Source organism: Equus caballus, chromosome 22, assembly GCF_041296265.1.
Source record: "Equus caballus isolate H_3958 breed thoroughbred chromosome 22, TB-T2T, whole genome shotgun sequence".
In the NCBI taxonomy this organism is placed as follows: domain Eukaryota; kingdom Metazoa; phylum Chordata; class Mammalia; order Perissodactyla; family Equidae; genus Equus; species Equus caballus.
In genome coordinates this window covers 33,992,652-34,010,971 of record NC_091705.1, presented here as the reverse complement: position 1 = coordinate 34,010,971, position 18,320 = coordinate 33,992,652, and the positions used below count along the sequence as shown (strand labels likewise).

The 18,320-nt window shown below is 45.6% G+C and overlaps 1 protein-coding gene and 1 long non-coding RNA gene across 8 annotated transcripts in view; one reads left to right on the top strand and one right to left on the bottom strand.

The window, feature by feature from the left end:
- The window catches only part of LOC100070683 (L3MBTL1, histone methyl-lysine binding protein), a 68,131-nt gene extending 61,237 nt beyond the window's left edge, over nt 1-6,894 (bottom strand). For 5 of the 7 annotated variants that reach the window (XM_023626597.2, XM_070247565.1, XM_070247566.1 and 2 more), the window contains exons 1-4: nt 6,747-6,894; nt 1,398-1,557; nt 624-769; nt 228-454 (exon numbers count right to left, since the gene is read on the bottom strand). In XM_023626597.2, the coding sequence (XP_023482365.1) occupies nt 228-454; nt 624-759 (363 nt within the window). In that variant the 5' untranslated portion in view covers nt 760-769; nt 1,398-1,557; nt 6,747-6,894. The remainder of the gene's footprint in view (nt 1-227; nt 455-623; nt 770-1,397; nt 1,558-6,746) is intronic. The other 2 variants (XM_070247570.1, XM_070247572.1) reach the window with 1 other exon arrangement.
- Nucleotides 349-5,373, top strand: LOC111770012 (uncharacterized). The gene is made up of 2 exons (XR_002802907.2): nt 349-487; nt 5,209-5,373. It is a non-coding gene; the product is annotated as an uncharacterized lncRNA (long non-coding RNA).
- Nucleotides 6,895-18,320: the final 11,426 nt, after the last annotated feature.

Here is an 18,320-nt window from a genome sequence, read left to right as displayed (position 1 = left end):
CCAGGTCCCATTCCCCACAAACCACGCCCCTAGGTCCCCACATGCCCTTGTCCTCAGAGCGCTTCGCTCCAAGCCACGCCCCTAGTTTCTCACTCAAAGCCCCACCCCCAGAGTCCTCCATCTCGCCAGCTTCCCCCCCCTTCCGCCTCAGGCCCCGCCTCCGAGCCCGCAGGCCCCGCCCCACAGCTGCGGCTCGCGGGGCCCCGCCAATCCCCACAGACACTGACCCGCAGGCCGCTCCCAGGGGGCGGGGCCGCGGCCTCGGTCCACTCCAGGAGCCGCACTGTGCTGGCGCTGGAGCTGGCCGCCGGGCCGGCGCTTAACTGCGGCAGAACCGTGGCAGTGACAGGTACGCTGTCGGCCACTCGCTCTGGGGCGCCCACATGGATCGGCTCCCGCGGAAAGCAGGACACATCCAGGGCACTGCTGGACAGGCCAAGGGTGGCCGTGCTGGCTGCGAACAGATACACGGACAGACAGGACACAGGTGAGCCTGGTGGCCCTGCCCCGACCCTGCCATGCAGGTGTGGGCAGGTGAAAAGTATCATCTCCTCCCTAGGGTCCACACCTGCTTGGGCAGGTATGGGGGCTGCTCCTCCTCCCAGACCCCTCGCTTGGCCCACCTGGGATGATGAAGGCAGTAGCGGGCAGGTGAGGGCCTGAACCTGGGCTGTCTCTGGCCACCAGGTGCACGCTGACCTCCCCTGAGGAGGGCCCCTTCAGTGTCCTCAGCATCTCCATTTCAGCATGCCCCTCCATCCTGGTAGGCCTACAAGCGGAGCAGAGCCATCAGGGCCATCAGGGAGGGAGGCGGCTTCTTTGAGGAGGAGCTGCCCGTCCTCAGAGAAAACCCTCAGGCCTGAGCAGAGTAGGGTGTCTTAGGAGACCAGCATCCGGTCTGGCCACTAGCTCTAACCAGGTCACGCAGGCCCTGCACCTCCCCAGTTTCCTTAAGATGAGCAAGTGTGAGGGTGCTTTGTAAACTGTGACATACAGAACTGACTCTGGGGAGTATGTCTCAGGCCAAGTTCTGTCTGGCCAGCTGTCCTCATGACACACCTCAGGCCAAGGCCAAACACCCCTCTTTTTTTTTTTTTAAAGCTGAGCACCTGAGCTAACAACTGTTGCCAATCTTTTTTTTTTTTTCCTTCTTCTTCTCCTTAAAGCACCCCAGTACATAGTTGTATATTCTAGTTGTAGGTCCTTCTGGCTCTGGCATGTGGGACACCGCCTCAGCATGGCCTGATGAATGGTGCCATGTCCGCACCCAGGATCCGAACTGGCGAAACCCTGGGCCACTGAAGCGGAGCACGCAAACTTAACCACTCGGCCATGGGGCCGGCCCCCCGCTCTTTTTTGACCCCTTCTCCCTCTGGGGATTCAGAGCCCTCGAGTACCAGGTTCTCCTTCACTCATACAGGTTCATCTTCCTGGGAGGTGATCTTTCCTGATCACCACTCCCTCCAACCTCAAGCACAGCAACATCTGTTGAACAACTGCATGCATTTGAAGAGCAAAGAGGGAGTGCCCAGAGAACCCAGGCAGTGCCTGATTTTCCTGTAATAAAGCAAGGGCGGTAAAAGCATTTAATAAAGAGTTGGTTGAACAGGTAAATATATGAAAAAAAAGACCTAGTGCCATAACAAATATACTTAATATCTATTATTACTTAACTCCTAAAGTGTGTTGGCCTCTGTCCTAGATGCCTTACCAGCACTGTCCAGTAGAAGTTTCTATGATGACGGAAATGTCCTATACCTACACCAGCCAGCACAGTAGCTGCTAGCCACATGTAGTTCCTGAGCACTAGAAATGTGGCTAGTGTGACTGCGAAACGTAATTTTAAATCTTATTTACTTCAAATTAAATTTAAACAGCCACAGTGGCCATAGTTATTGTACTGCACAGCACAACTTTATATATACTATAATTGGCCTGTCGACTCTACCTCCAAAATACATCTCAAAGTCTGACCACTTCTCTCCATCTCATTGCCACCATGCTAGCCCCAACCACCATCAGTTTTCCCTGGACTTCAGAAATTGCTTTCTAAGCCATCTCAAGATCCTTCTTCTCTTGCTCTCTATAGTCTATTCTCCAGTAAGAGAAAGCATTAAAAATGTAAACCGAATCGCATAATTTCTCTACCTAAAATCCTTCAATGGCTCCCCATTGCCCTTAGAATAAAATCGAAGTGCTTTACCCTATAGAATCTGGCCTAAGTCTTCCTCTCTGACATCATCCCTCACCACTCTTCCCCTTGTTCTCCACCCTCCACAAACTCTGGTTTCCTTCTATTGCTTCACTAAATGTCTCCACCTCAGAGCCTTTGCCATTGCTGTTCCTTCCTCCTGGAATGCTCTTCCCCAAGCTCTCTGCTTGGCTGCCTCCTTCCCATCCTCCAAGCCTCAGCTCAGGGGTCACCTCCTCAGAAGAGGTCTTTCCTGAGCATTCAATTTAAAGTAGCACACCCCTCACCCCGTCCCACTACTGCTTATCTCAATACTGTGTTCATTTCCTTCATGTCCTTCATTATAATCAATAGTGATCTTCATTTATTTGTGTTTGATCAGTCGTCCCCACATAAATGTAAGTTCCATGAGGGCGCAGCCTTTATCTGTTTTGTACACTGCTCTATCCCCAGCACTTAGAGTGGTGCCTGGCACACAGTAGGTGCTCAGTAAGTATTTGTGTTGGATTTCAGTAATTTCAACTTGTTAATAAAAAGCACCGTAAGAGTGTCTCTTTTTGGTAATGACAAACGTGTTTTGTTTTTTTTTTTAAAAAAGCCTGTTTTTTCTCAATACACTTTTAAAGGTTTTTAAATTGTTTCATATCTGGTCAAGTTGAGATTTTTAAGAACCTCATTTTTAATTTGTAATAAAAGTTTACAACTTGATTTTTTCAAAAAAGTCAACAAACTGCAAGCACCTGTTAATAAAGGTCTTAAATAATAATAATAATAAAAAAAGCACTGTATGAGTGATTGACACTTGGTTGTTTAAGGTGTTAGCAGTACTTGACAATGGCTTCTGGCATACAGGTTAAGGGAAAGAAGGTGGACCTAGGCTTAAGACAGAGTTAAGACAGTTTGAATCTCAGCTCCACCACTTAATACCTGTGACTCTGAGTGAGTGGCTTACCCTCTCTGAGCCTCAGTTTCTGCATGTGTAAAATGAGCCTGGTAATGGCATCTACCTCATAGGGCTTTGGTGAAGAATAAATAAAAAAATATGTAAAGTCTTGATACCAGCACTTTCAAATATCTACCAATCCACTCCCTTTTAACAGAAATTCCAGGGAGCTTGGTAGCTTCTGGCCAAGAACATGTAAACCACTTGCTTGCAATGGGTGCTGTCTCTCCCGCCCTCCCTCCTGCTGTTCTTGCGCATTCACTTATTTTCCAGCTTTTCTTCCCTAAAACACAGGGTCCATCCTCTACATTATAGAGTGTATACTCAAGCAGGCAAAGATGAGAAATATAACCTGATTAATTAAGGCAGCATGCAAACCAAGGTTTGTTTTCCCTTTTTTTTTAAATTATAAAATAGAATTCCCTGCATTTCAATTCCAATTATATTGCTTTGCACAGCTGAAGTACTTGCACCATTTTTAGTTCTTTTAAACAGAGTCAATACTTTTGTTTAAAACCCTGACAGTCATTAAGAGTGAATGTGGGCACTCCTGAAAGAATTCCATTCTGTTTCGAAACCTCTCCCCGGTTTCCGGTCTGTCCAGGAAGAGTGGCTGAGAGGACCACCCTTCTGTTCCGGTGTGCTGCCCTTTGTTCCGCATACACTGGAGGGCCAACTTGGTGTCAGCACCATTTGTGCTCTGGGAGTACCATCTCATATAAGACTGAGTGCTCTTATGAAGCTTATGTTCTAGAAATAAGAGATAAGGTTGAGGCTGGAGATACAAATTTGAAAACCATCCTGTAGAGATGGTCTTGAGTATAAAGAAATGGGGGGAGCCTTGGAGCTCACCGAAATTGATAGGTTGGGAAGAGGAAGAAGATCGAACAAAAGAGACTTAGAAGGAGACTGCAATGAGGTGAGAGGGGATCCAGAAGAGTCTGGGCTTCTGGAGGGCACAGGGGGAAAGTTTTCAGGAAGATGGGACAGCTCAACGGTGTTAAACGCCACTGACACATCCAGTCACATGAGGACTGAGTGTCGACCATTTTAGCAATAAAGAGGTCATCAAAAACCTTGACAAGAGCCATTTCAGAAGAGCTGTGGGCACAAAAACCTACCGGAGTGGGTTCTAGAGAGAAATCATCAATTAGTCCAATATTTATTGAGCACTTACGAGGTGCCAGGCACTGTTCTAGAATATCTGGATTTGTCAGTGAACAACACAGACAAAAACCTCTGCCATGGAGTCTACATTCTGGTGGCGAGACTGACAAGAAGGGTTGGTCCTTGTAGGAGAGAGAATAGGAGAAAGCAGAGTGGAAACAACGGGATGACCAGCTCTTTCCAGGAGCTGTGATGTGAAGGAGAGCGTGGAAACGGGGGAGGGTACTTGGAGAGTTGATGTGGTCTCAAGGAAGGGTTTTTTTGGTGGTTTTTTTTAAATAGGAGGTGCCACAACATGTTTGTAGCTGATGAAGATGAGCTTACAGAGAGGAAGAAACTGACAGTGCAGGAGAAAAAAAAATAATTGTAGAAGACAAATCCTTGAATGTGTAGGAGGGGAGAGGATCCCGTGCGCCTGTGATGTCGGGACCCATCACGTGTGGTTGTGGGCTCCAGGCTAGCAGCACCTACTCTTTCTGTGTTCTTTCCTTAGGCCGGGAACTGCCTTCTCTGGATTTGAATTCACCCCTCCTCTACCACTACTACCTACCATATTTGTAGCTCACACAGCATTTTCATAAGCATTGTCCCATTAGGTCCACATGGCAGCATGACCAGCCTGAGATAGCACCCAAGCCTGAGCCGGGTGCAAGGAACCCATCCACACCTACCCCTGCAGCCTGGTCACACCTTCAGAACGCCAGTTCTGTGGCCTCTACACATTCTGTTCTGTCTTCTTGGTACCTTTCCACATCCCATATATCTGGAAAATTTTTAATCATCCTTCAAGATCCAGCTTCAGTGACACCTACTCTATGAAGTCTTCCTAGAATCCACTCTCAAAACAAAGTTAATTACTCCCTCTAGTGTGCTCCACTCCACCACGATCTATGTCTTTCTCCTCCAGGGACCAGAACAGAGCACCTGGCATGCAAGAGCCTGATCCAGATATTGCACTGACAGTCATGGAATGAATGAATCAGCGAGCTGGGAGTAAAGAGTGGTCAATAACATATGGAGAAGAAATAAATGGTACTGAAAGCCATAAATGGCTTACCATTCTTGCCTTAGGCTAGAACACTACTATTTTCTCCTTCTGTGCTGCTCAGAGGCTGGGGGAGGAGGGGATAAAGTGGGAGGTCCCGGCCACTGTGAAGGTTGTCATTGGCAGTCCTCAGCTGTCAGCCTCTCTCCGAATTGCCCTCAGCCAGAGGAGCTGCCTCGCCCAAGTGCCCTCTCCTGGAAGCAGCCATCTGTTGACTAGTCGATACGGGGTATAAAGGCGCCGCCCCCTTGCCTCAATTTGGGATGTCTCTCCTGGGCCATCTCGGTTCCAGAGCTTCCCTGGGGACAGGCTGAGGGCTCCTTTGAGACTACATGAGCAGTTCAACTTCTTCCTCTGCCCAACCACCCTGCGGTCTTCACTCCCCTGCAGGTGATACCCTCAAGGGCACTCCAATACACCTACACTCACATCTCCCTCTGAGTCTGTTTCCGGGGAACCTGACCTAAAACGATCCTTGGATCCTCAGCACGGAGCGCTGTTTGGCACATAGCAGATGCTCAATAAATATTTATTGAATGAATGTGCCCGTGTTTATGATCTCTTGGTCTGTCGGCCAAGGTTCCCCCCAGCCTTTGCCCTTCAAGACCTCGTATACAACAGACGCTCAATAAATGCCCTCGTTCTAGGTGTTGGGGGTGGGGAGCTAGCGTCCCAGACAGACACCCCCGATACTCCCAAAACGCCCTCGGAGCCCCAGAGAGACTGAGCGCCACAAACTTGGGGCCTCGGCGCCGCCCCCCGCCGCAGGTGCCGCGGAAACCCGGGAGGCGGAGAAAGCCAGTTCAAGGGTCGGGACCCGCCGCCCGCCTCCCGAATCCTCCCCGGACTAGTATAGACGGCGGCGGGCGGGGCGGCCACGGATCCGTCAGCCCCGCAGAACGGTTACTTTTTAAAACGCCAAAATGGCGGAATTCTTTTTATTCTTTCCTTTTACAAAAAACAATAATAATCCAATTTTCCATTATAAAAATCGGAAATTAATGGTAGAAAAGAGAAAGTTTGCCAAATGACCCATTTCTTAAGAAAACCACCGTCTACACCCTCTTTTCCATTAACGAAAAACTCTTAATTGACTGCATTTTTCTAAAATCAAAGCCTCCTCCCTCCCCACCCTCCCGATCGCGGCCAGCAGCAGCACGGTGGATGCGCCCGCCTCGCCCTGCAGCCCCGCACCCGCCGGGCCCCTCCGCACTCCTCCCAGACCCCTTCCACTCGGCTCTCCCCAACCTCCTCCCCAGCCCGCGCCCCCCGCCGGAGGCGCTCGGAAGGAGCGACGCAGCGGGGCCGCAGACCCGAGGACTCTTCGTGCCGGGCTGGACCCGTTGGGGCGGCGCCTCCGCACCCCGGGGTCCCAGCCCAACAGCCGGCGGGATGCCTACCTGCAAGGCCAGCGCGCGCCCTCCCGGCGCCGAGCTGCGGTCCGAGCCCAGCGCAGCGCGCGCCTGCGCGCACAGGGGGGCGGGCCCGCCTCCCTGCAGGATGCCGGGCGCTGACTGCGCGCCGAGCAGGTTTGGGGGACGCGGGCCCGTGGGTCCAGAGGCGCCCGCGCCCTCTTGCTTTCCTGCGAGGCCCCGGCCGCGTGGGCCTAATGTCCCCTCCCTCTGGGGTCGGATTGCTGCGCGGGCGAGGCGGCTAGAGATTCTTCCTGCTTACTATCCCCTGCATCACAGCCAGCAGCGCGCAGCGGGGCTGGGGGACCACCAAGCCCAAGTGAGAGCCTGGTGGGCCTCCAAGCTGAGTGGTCAGTGACAAAAGACTCCTGCACGCACCCCGGCCGGGTCGCTGCGCTGTCCAACGCCTTCTCACCGCGCCTGCCCCCCAACTTGGAGAAGAAGAGACAAGGAGAGTCAGAAAACTGCCTCAGGAGGGGTGAAGGGCCTAGCGACCAGAAGAAAGGAGGCCCGCGCGGCGTGAGCTCTGATCCTGGCCCTGCCTGGCCTAAAGGGAGACATCAGCCGCACCTGCGTTTGGATGAGCCCACTGCCATTGACTGATGGTGTAACCTAGGACACATCACTTTATTCTCCTGGTCCTCTCTTTCTCCATTTGTAAAGACTATTACTTCATGGTCTCTGTTTTCAGTAACGGTTCCTGTTGTGGTGTTGCCTTGAGCAAGTCACCGCTTCTCTGTGCTTCCGTTTCCTTGGTTTATCTCACTAGTGACATCTCCCTGTTATTGGTTCTTGTAGCACAAAATACTTCTCTTTCTTACACATACCACATCTGTAACTTCGTGTAGATTTGTATAATTGGACAAGTTGAGACTGCAAGCTCCAAGAGGGAAGGAAACATTCGTTTTTGTATCCCTAGCACCTAGCCCAGAGCTGGACACTGAGTGGGTGCTCAATACATATCTGTTCACTGACTAATGATTTATTGCACGCAGACGAAAACAGGGCAACACTTGGTACAGCCCAGAGACGGGGCCCTTCTCTCACACCAATGATTTAATGTAATCCTTCATTTTACAGAAAAGGACATTGCGGTCCATTTGGCCTAAGGTCATGGCCACAGGTCAGAGCTCCACGCTCCTGACTTCCAGTTCAGATGTGAAAAGGGTCTCTAGTTACGCATAGGCAAATTCCCCAAATTGTTGTGATCATCAGGTTTAAATTTATGCAGACTTTAACTATTCCGGTTGCCACGTCAACGCATTACGTTTTCCTTCCTTGCTGCAATGGCAATTTTTAATCACATCTTGTATTATTGGGAATAAGATTGCATCAGTTGAGGATGCTGGTTGCCATAACAATGGAAGTCTCTTTATACACACCAATACACACACAACCATCCGCTCATTTCTTGTCTACCCAGACTGTACTTGTTTTAGACTCCAAAAGATTTTAGGTATTCAGATTAAAAGAAAGTGGTGAAACTACACAAACACCATGGCTTCTCTAACAAATGTATCTTCTAGGTAGTGATTAAGACAGACAAGTGGAATCTGAGCTAGTAGGATGCAGGAAAGAACAACTAACAGCGACTTGAGTTGCTGAGACATTATTTTTCTGCTCATTCACAGTATTTTGGTGGTCTCAATACCTATGGTGGGCTTGCTTGAACACCTTCAGGAATGGAGAGACTCTCCCAAGTTGATGTGATTTGGGGAAGGTTCCGCCTCTTATATAGCTCACAGGAGCAGGTGAACTAGTCGTCCTTCCCTCCAGTGACAGCCTCCTCTTCAACAAGTTAATAGCCTCCGGTGTTTTCCCCAGGTTGACTCCCTACCCAAGAGTGGACCCAAACTTTTGAAATGTTGATGAATAGAAGCACTGAGAAAGCTGTTTGTAAGCAGCCAGAACTTTCTGTTCCTACAGATTTTAATTCAACATTGGAGCAATCCATGTATATTAGGAAAATCATCAGGACGTGCCCTTTATGTAAGTGTAAAAATACTTATGGTTCCAGTGACATGGCAGACTTTGCTAATTGGGAGCCCTTTCTAGCACAAACACGCCAAAACCCTGGATAAAATATTACAAGAACGTGGAAGGAAGCAAGCAAAGGAGGAAGGAAAATAAATTCACGGCTGAACTAGCAAGAAGTGGAAATCAGCAGGAGCCAGAAACAGTGAAGCTGAGCAACAAGGGGCTGGGCTGACGTCTCCTGCCCTGCAGGTGGTTATTGGCTATAGACAGGAACCACTTGCTAGTGACTTGGGTTTCATCCCACACATAATGACAGGAGATGGGATCTGGGGTCCATGTGATACTGCAAATTGGAACTGAAACCCCTGGATAAAGACTGGATACTCCCCACCCCCAGACTAAATACTTGTGAGCCCCATGGTGGGAAAGGTAGGGGATGCACAAGTTTCCAAATATGATTAGCTTCAGGTCCTGCTTCCCCCTGGGCATGGGTGTGTGCTATTGAGAACATCAGAGACTCACAAAATTTATATTTGACTTTGGGAATTTATTGTTGTGAATTTTGTTTGTGAAAAAACGTGTCTGTGACCACTAGGAAAATTTGTCTCAGTGATGGCCAGAGCCTCAGCTATTTCCCTTACTCCACCCTGTGAAATATCTGAACCTTGTTCGCAACATGATAGACTTCATGTCTTATGATGAAGCTGAGGAACCCAATGAAAAAGAATCACTTGATCAAGCTTTATTAGTTTTCTATCAATGCTGAACATGGTACTAGGGAGCTACTGGTTAAAAACCCCCCACAAATTTATTATCTTGCAGTCCTGGAGGTCAGACGTCCAAAATGGGTCTCCCTGGGTCTCCAGGCGTCAGCAGAGCTGTGTTCTCTTCTGGGAGCTTTAGGGGAACATTCATTTTCTTGTCTTTTTCCAGTTTCTAGAGGCTGCCCACCTTCCGCGGCATGTGGCCCCTTCCTCCATCATCAAAGCCAGCAATGGCCAGTCAAGTTTTTCTCATGTCACACCACTGTGATTCTCTTTTGCCTTCTATTTTCATCTTTTAAGGACCCTTGTGACTACATTGGGCCTGCCCAAATAATCAGGATAATCTCCCTATTTTAAAGTCAGCTGATCAGCAAACTTAATTCCACCTGCAACGGAATTCCCCCTTGCCATATAACATAACATATTCGTAGATTCCAGGAAGTAGGATGTGGACATCTTTTGGGGGAACCATTATTCTTCCCACCATATAAACTAACAATAACATTGGCCAAGTAACTAATCCTCTTATAAAGTGCCCTCATTCACAGTTATCTTCATAGTGTTACTGTGTGCTGAGATATGCTGATGGAAGTGATTCATATATACACATTAAAACTAACTACTCATTTAAAAAAGTTACTACGGAGATCCAAAGAACACGGGACACAAAAAATTAAAACAAGTTCTTTCAGAATAAGCAAAGAGTCTGGGCAGGTATTGGGGAGGTTGGTCTATAACCCCAGGTTCTAGATGGCAACCTGGAGAGGTAAATCCATTCAAATGATCCATTTTGGGAAAGTATGCACAGCAATTGCCAAAACAGAAGCAGGCAGTGTTTGGAAAGTATCAGGTCAGGATGTTTCTGAAGCATGTGGTTTAGAAGCTTGTGACAGGTGACAGCCCTGTGGCCAAGTGGTTAAGTTCACGTGCTCTGCTTCTGCAGCCCAGGGTTGACTGCTTCAGATCCTGGGCACGGACCTACACACTGCTCGTTACGTCATGCTGTGGTGGCATCCCACATAGAACTAGAATGGCTTACAACTAGGATACACAACTACATGCTGGGGCTTTGGGGAGGAAAAAACAAAAAGAGAAGAGAATTTTCACAGTACATCTCTAGGGACATAATTTGGGAAAAAGGAGTGAATGATTGGAGAAAAAGGTGGCTGGTGTTTGGGGAGAGGATTCCGGGGAATTCCTCTACTTCAACCAAAAGAGCTCTATTTTATTTATTTATTTTTTATTGAGTTATTGATAGGTTACAATCTTGTGAAATTTCAGTTGTACATTAATGTTTGTCAGTCATGTTGTAGGTGCACCACTTCCCCCTTTGTGCCCACCCCCCACCCCACCTTTCCCCTGGTATCCCCTAAACTGTTCTTAGTCCATAATTTTAAATTCCTCATATGAGTGGAGTCATACACAGATTATCCTTCTCTCGCTGGCTTATTTCACTTAACATAATTCTCTCAAGGTCCATCCATGTTATTGCAAATGGAATGATTTTGTTCTGTTTTGCAGCTGAGTAGTATTCCATTGTATATATGTACCACATCTTCTTTATCCATTCGTCTGTTGCTGGACACTTAGGTTGCTTCCATGTCTTGGCTATTGTAAACAATGCTGCAATAAACATTGGGGTGCATAGGACTTTTGGGATTGCTGACTTCAAGCTCTTTGGATAAATACCCAGTAGTGGGATGGCTGGATCGTATGGTAGTTCTATTTTTAATTTTTTGAGGAATCTCCATACTGTTTTCATAGTGGCTGCACCAGTTTGCATTCCCACCAGCAGTGTATGAGGGTTCCTTTTTCTCCGCAACCTCTCCAACATTTGTTGCTATTAGTTTTAGATATTTTTGTCATTCTAACAGGTGTAAGGGGATATCTTAGTGTAGTTTTGATTTGCATTTCCCTGATGATCAGCGATGAGGAGCATCTTTTCATGTGCCTGTTGGCCGTCAGTATATCTTCTTTGGAGAAATGTCTGTTCATGTCTCCAGCCCATTTTTTGATTGGGTTGTTTGATGTTTTGTTGTTGAGTTGTGAGAATTCTTTATATATTATGGATATTAAGCCTTTGTCAGATATATGACTTGCAAATATTTTTTCCCAGTTAGTGGGTTGTTTTTTTGTTCAATCCTGTTTTCATTTGCCTTGAAGAAGCTCCAAAAGAGCTCTATTTTAAAAAATCAGTTTCAAGTTTTTAAAGAATTTGAACAGGGAATTCTGCTAAGGATCCTGGAAAAGTCAAACCGTGCCTTGGCATCAGGACCCAGGGACAGAGTCCAGTTCTACAAAGCCATGTGCTTTGCAGTTTTAATCCTCAGCGGCCCTCTGAAAAAGGCAGCTCCATTTGAGGGATGAAAACTGAAGTTCCAAGGTCACCAGCCTCGGTTAAGGCCTCACAAGCTAGTACACAGCCAAGCTAGGACCCGACCCTCTCACCTATCTTTGCCGCTGCCTCTGCTCTACCTGACACACTTCCACCATCTCTGCAGAGACCTTGGGCTTCCAGGAGGCAATGCAGGCAAGTTACTCAGGATTAGAGCACATCCGAGAGGTTCTTGTTGAGGACTTACAGAAACATGGAAATCCTGGGTTAACAGGAGGTAGGATATCCTAGCAAAGTGTATTAGAAATGGCAAATATGGTTTGTTAGGTGATTTTGGAGCACGTTCAAGGAAGTGGCACTTTGTCATAGGTTGGACAGAGACATTGTGAGTCATACTCACCACTCAATCTCCAGTGCTTAGAACAGTGCCCGGCACAGAGTAGGTGCAGAAAGAATATTTTTACTATTGCTATTGTGCTATGGTACACAAATTAAAAAACTAGATATCTAAGGTTGTATATCCTCTCCCAGAAGTATGACAAAGCGTGTTTTATTTCCCAGTACCAAGGATTTTCTCCCCGAAGAATTACCTTGTCAAGTGGAGACAAACACCACTTAAGGTGACCTCAGAACCTGAAGCCTCTGTACAAGTCTTTATCTTACTTTGCTCTGGCTCTGTCTGCTCCAGGCAATCTTCTCCTTCATCAGGTACCTTCATGTCTTAGTGCATCTGAACTGCTCTGACACAATACCATGGACTGGGTGGCTTATAACAACAGAATTTTTCTCACGGTTCTGGAGGATGGGAAGTCCAAGACCAAGGTGCCAGCAGATACGGTGTCTAGGGAGGGCCTGCTTCCTGGCTCAGACGGCCATCTTCTTGCTGTGTCCTCACATGGAGAAAGGGGAACGGGAGCTCTCTGGGTTCTTTTATTAGGACACTAATTCCACTTCTGAGGGTTCCAGCCTCCTGACTTAATCACCTCCCAAAGGACCCACCTCCAAATATCATCACTTTGGGGATTAGGTTTCAACCTAATTTTGGGGAAACATACGCATTCATTCTACTGCACTTTGTATCCTGTAATCAGTGGTTTGGAATGAGGTTGCTGGAAAGTTACCTTCTACTCTCCCTTTTTCTTCCTCTCAAGGAACATAACTGGCTTTCTGGAACAACCTAGGCATTTGGATGGTGTCAGCCAGATATAGGGATGAGCAATTTAGTGGTATCTCTCCTAGAAAAGCTAATCTACTGGAAGATAACAATAAATTTCTTTGGTGCACTTGTTAATTCAGGAACCTTCTGGCTTTCAGTAGTGAATGGAAAAACAGCGAACTTTTATAACTTTCCTTAATCTACATTAAGTATAATGTTTTATACTCCTTTGAAATATGAAATATATACTTATTGCTTAATTTACTTGCTATCTGTTAGGGTCAGGAAAGGAAACAAATGGCACACTCCAACTGAGTAAATCTGAAGAGAATGAAGGGTCTATTTATAAAGGTGTGGGCTGGGTGCTGGAGCAGACACTACACCCTTCAGTTGGGAGCCACAGCCAACCTTATCTCTGCAGGAAGGGAAGCTGTGGGAATAAATACTCCTACCTCAATCTCCTCCCTCCCTCCCTTGTCCTACTGCTTTTTCCTAATGGCTGAACCCAATTAGAAACCAGAGGACAAAGGAGTATGTGGATGGAGTCAACAGAGGTTGGCTTCCTGGGGCTCAGAACAGGCAGGGGGAGAGCCAAATGCAAGATAGCTATCGTATTTGTTAAGGGAAAACTGAAGAAACAATTGGTCTTCAGAATACTGTTGTGACCTGACCTTGATGACATAGATTAATCCCACCAAACATGTCATGCCTGCTAAGATTCCACTGGCCAAAACCAAGGGACAACAGTATTCCACTCAGAGGGGGAATGAGAATATATAGGAGGGGAAAAAGACATATATATATATAAATAAAATTCCTGATAGTAATTTCATCTACCACACATCTGGTAAGGCCTTTAATAAGTGTTTATTGAATGTGGGCCGGCACCATGGTGACTCAGGGTGTTACACTCTTCAGACTTCCTAAAAAACCTCTGAGCACTAATCATCTTATTACAATCACAGCCACAGCTAACTGGGCTTTAGCTCCTGCTGGGTCCGCAGGGCAATGTCATGTATAGCAAAGTTGGGTGAAAGCTATAATTTAAGATCTTATTTGTTCATTCCAATCAATGATAATGCTGTTGTGTACTCTAGAATCACACAAATTCAGACTCTGAATTCCTTTCTTCGACTCCTACTACCCACCATCAAAATGACACATTATCTGCTTTAAACCCTCTGAAGGTGCAGAAGAAATTCTGCAGGGTACTGAAGAGAGTTTCCTCATTCCTATACAAGAATTGGTCCAGAAGTCAGCTGAGCATCTATTAGGGCAAGGAGGCCAAAGTTCAAATCACAGTACAGGAAGACAACTGAGAGAGTCAGGGGATTCAGAACTGCTGCAAGCAGGGTTGAGGGGATGTTTAACTTGGAGAGGACCTTCGCAGGAGCAGAAAATAACATGATCTGTATGGCCTGAGAGAGACCAAACTAGTTGCAATGAACACCCCAAGGGCCCAGACTGTGGTTGCTAAATATCATTTCCAAATAAAAATAACTATGGCTTGTTGGAAAAATGGCTGATTCTAGGTCTGGGACTAGAAAGATGAGCCTGGATGTCTCACCATACCAGAAAGCAAGGAAGCTGGTAAGATTATTAGGGTTGTTTGAAAAGAACTCAGGAGGCACTTTGACTCCCAGTGACCAAAGACAGACTAAGGCAACATCAATAAGGAGAACTGCAATAGAATGAAAAAAATGTTTACAATCATGGGTTCATGGTTTAATGGATCTAGGCAAAATCACCAATGGCTGCCAAGATGATCAAAAAAAAAAAAAAAAAAAAAGAACTGCAATCTGATAGAGCCTCTAGAACAATGGGTCTCAAATTTTAGCATGCGCCAGAATCACCTGGAAGGCTTCTTAAAAGATCTAGGGCTGGGGTTGGCCTAGTGGCATAGTGGTTAAGTTTGAGCACTCAGCTTCAGTGGCCCAGGGTTCGCAGGTTTGGATCCTGGGCATGGACCTACACACTACTCGTCAAGCCACACTATGGTGGTGTCCCAAATACAAAACAGAAGAAGGCTGGCACAGATGTTAGCTCAGGGCCATTTTCCTCACCAATAAACAAACACACACACACCTATGGCTGGGCTCCACTTACTGTTTCTGACTCAGTGAGTCTGGGATGGGATTTGAGAAAATGCACTTCTAACAAGGTCCCATGAGATGCTGATGCTATTGGCCCAGGAGCCACACTTTGAGAACCATTGCTCTACATCTATCAATTTACAGGAAATGCAGGGGACAGAACACCACACTAAATGACACCATGAGAATGCAATCAGCAAAATCAAGACTAGGCAACTACTCAACAGTTAACCTCAACAAATACATCACAACGGAAAAAAAAGGAGACTCTATAGATTAAGGACACAACATGTTTTTCAGAGGTATACATTGAAATATCTTGAGCTGAAATGTCTAGAATTTCTTTCATAGTTATCTGGAAAACAAAGTGGATAGGCACATAGACATTGTTAAAGCTGGATGAGTACATGGGTGGTTCACCATACTATTCTCTAGCTAGTGTTTGAAATTTAGCATAATAAAACAGCAATGTATTTAAATAGTACACTCAAGGCTGGTCACGAATGATGAGAAACTAAGAGTAGTAGATATTACTCTAATAGCTGGGCACCATATTCAGCAATTCTGCTTTGCCTTCCTTTTTCTCAATTGGCCAGAAGAATATTACGGTTTGACTATTCTACTTAGAGAATGTTTTAATAAAGGCAGCTACTATAACAAGTGATGTGCCAAGCGCTTTGTTAATAGCATTTACTCCCCACAACAATATCACAAGGCACTATTTTATAGACGAGGACATAGCTTACTTTCTATTGCATATTCCTCTCATCTACGTAAAAGTTGCTTCTCACTTCCTCTTTAGCCCCGGGGTAGGGGAATCGCCCTACTTTCAGTGGTAATGGTGTACAGTCTGACTGCCATCAAAGCTCTCCCTCAGCAGCTTTCTCAAACTCCAAAATGGCCAGCTCCCTCCCCTCCTAAAAACAAAACCCTTTCTTTTGACCTTACCTTTACAACAGTCTACCCTCCCACAGAAAGCACTTCCTTACAGTAGAATACCACTGAATAGAAGTGAGAAAATCAACAATAAATGTTAACAGTGGGTGATGGTTTAATAAAGAACTGGGTATTTAACAGACTCTAGTTATCCCCCAAATTACTGATTACAAAGGGAAAAAGTGACTTTATTGTGATCCAGATTACTATTACAACGTGCCACTAGAAATGATGCATCGAGGAGAGTCTCATTCTTGTGATATTACCGCCAAAAATGCCAGCATGAGGAGATATCAAACACAAATTGAGGGAAATCCTATAAAATACCTGTCCTTTGCTATTTGAAAATGACATGGTCAAGAAAAAGGCTGAGGACCTGCTCCAGATCAAAGATCAAAGAGCAATGACAACAAAATGCAGCAACTGATCCTGGATGAATGGAAAAATAAAGAACATGATAGGACAACTGATGAAATGTAGATTTTTCTTGTTTTAGTTGTAGGTCCTTTCTAGTTGTGGCATGTGGGACGCTGCCCCAACATGGCCTGATGAGCAGTGCCATGTCCGTGGCCAGGATTCGAACCAGTGAAACCCTGGGCCGCCAAGGCAGAGCAAGCAAACTTTAACCACCTTGGCCACGGGGCCGGCTGATGAAATGTAAACATGGACTGTGGATCAGACAACAGTACTCTATCAATGCAAATTTCCTGGTTTTGATAATCAGATGTTATAGTTATATAAGACCACATCTCTGTTCCTAGGATACACACGTTTTTAGTGATAAAACAGCAAGACGGGGGCTGGCCCTGCGGCCGAGTGGTTAAGCTTGCGCTCACTGCTTTGGCGGCTCAGGCTTTCGCAGGTTTGGACTCTGGGCGTGGACATAGCACTGCTCATCAGGCCGTGTTGAGGTGGTGATCCACATAGCATAACCAGAGGCACTCGCAACTAGAATAGACAACTATGTACTGGGGGGATTTGGGAAGAGGAAAAAAAACCCACAAAAACCCCCCAAAACCAGCAAGATGTCTAACTTACTTTCAAATGTTTTGGGGAAAACACCATTAAAAAAATGAAACAAAATATAATTGGTGAATGGGAAGAGGATAGTTTTTTGTACTACCAAGTTTTCCCTAAGTTTGAAATTTTATCAATTATAAAAAAAAATCTAGTCATTCTTTTTGAGCCTTCTTTAACCTAACTTCTTGAGTGCTTTTCACTAAGAGGAATCGAGTAGCTGAAACAGGCACTGTGTTTTAATGCTTTAGGGCTGTTAGGAACTGAACCAGGATTTAAAGCCTACCTCTGGTTATAAATCCTCATGTTAATAACGTAATGAATTCCCTAGAAATAATCTCAAAATTGGGTGTTGACATACAGATGTTAACAGTGAATACTATAAATTTAAGTACCAACAAGAGCTTCCTAGTGTAAGCTATAATACTCAATACCACTTTCCTTTGTAAAATTCAAATGAACTCCGATGAAACTACCTGCAGAAGATTTGTTCTAGATTTGCATCTCCATAAGGATGCATAACTAGTAATCCTGGTTTCCTCAAGGGGTCAAAGGTGGAATTCACTGTATTACCCTTTTTAATCTATCTTCTGGTTTTTGAACTATGATTCCTTTCTATTCAAAGAAATGCAAAAAGTTAGTCACTTTATTAAGTACTATACTGGGGGCCCATCCGTGGGGTTGCTATATGATAGCCAGGCAAATCTAACAAGCTATTTAGGATGTAGAAGACCAATTACTCAACTGCATCCTCATCCTATTAGTGAACGTAAGGATGCATGGCATTAGGGATACAAAACAGGTGCATCCTGTTCAACATGTGGTCACTGCCTCAAAAAGCTCAAAATTTCATGTGTAAACCAATTACTACGTGCTAAACTGTGTAGGAGCTCTAACATAGGTATTTTCGTTGTATGATATTTGAATATTGAAAGTAATTTTCATTCACGTTGTTACGTAATAAGCCAAAAGATTACTTAAAAAAAGCTGGTACTGAAAAAAATGTAACTATACACCCTTCAGTAATATAGTAGTCAGCCATTCAAAGTACATCTTTGTATCAGCATATTTTAAGTAGAAACAAGCTGCAGAACACTACTCATGGTACGAACAGCTTACTGAAGGGCACAGGTGTTAAGTCAGGGCAGATGCAGATATGGTTAATAGTGAAACCTTAGTAAGCAGGCTCTAAGGGAGAGAGACTTTATATGATATTCCAATATATACTACTTTTGTAATAAAAAAGTAAATCAGAACATTCCACTGCCACAGCACTGAAATTGT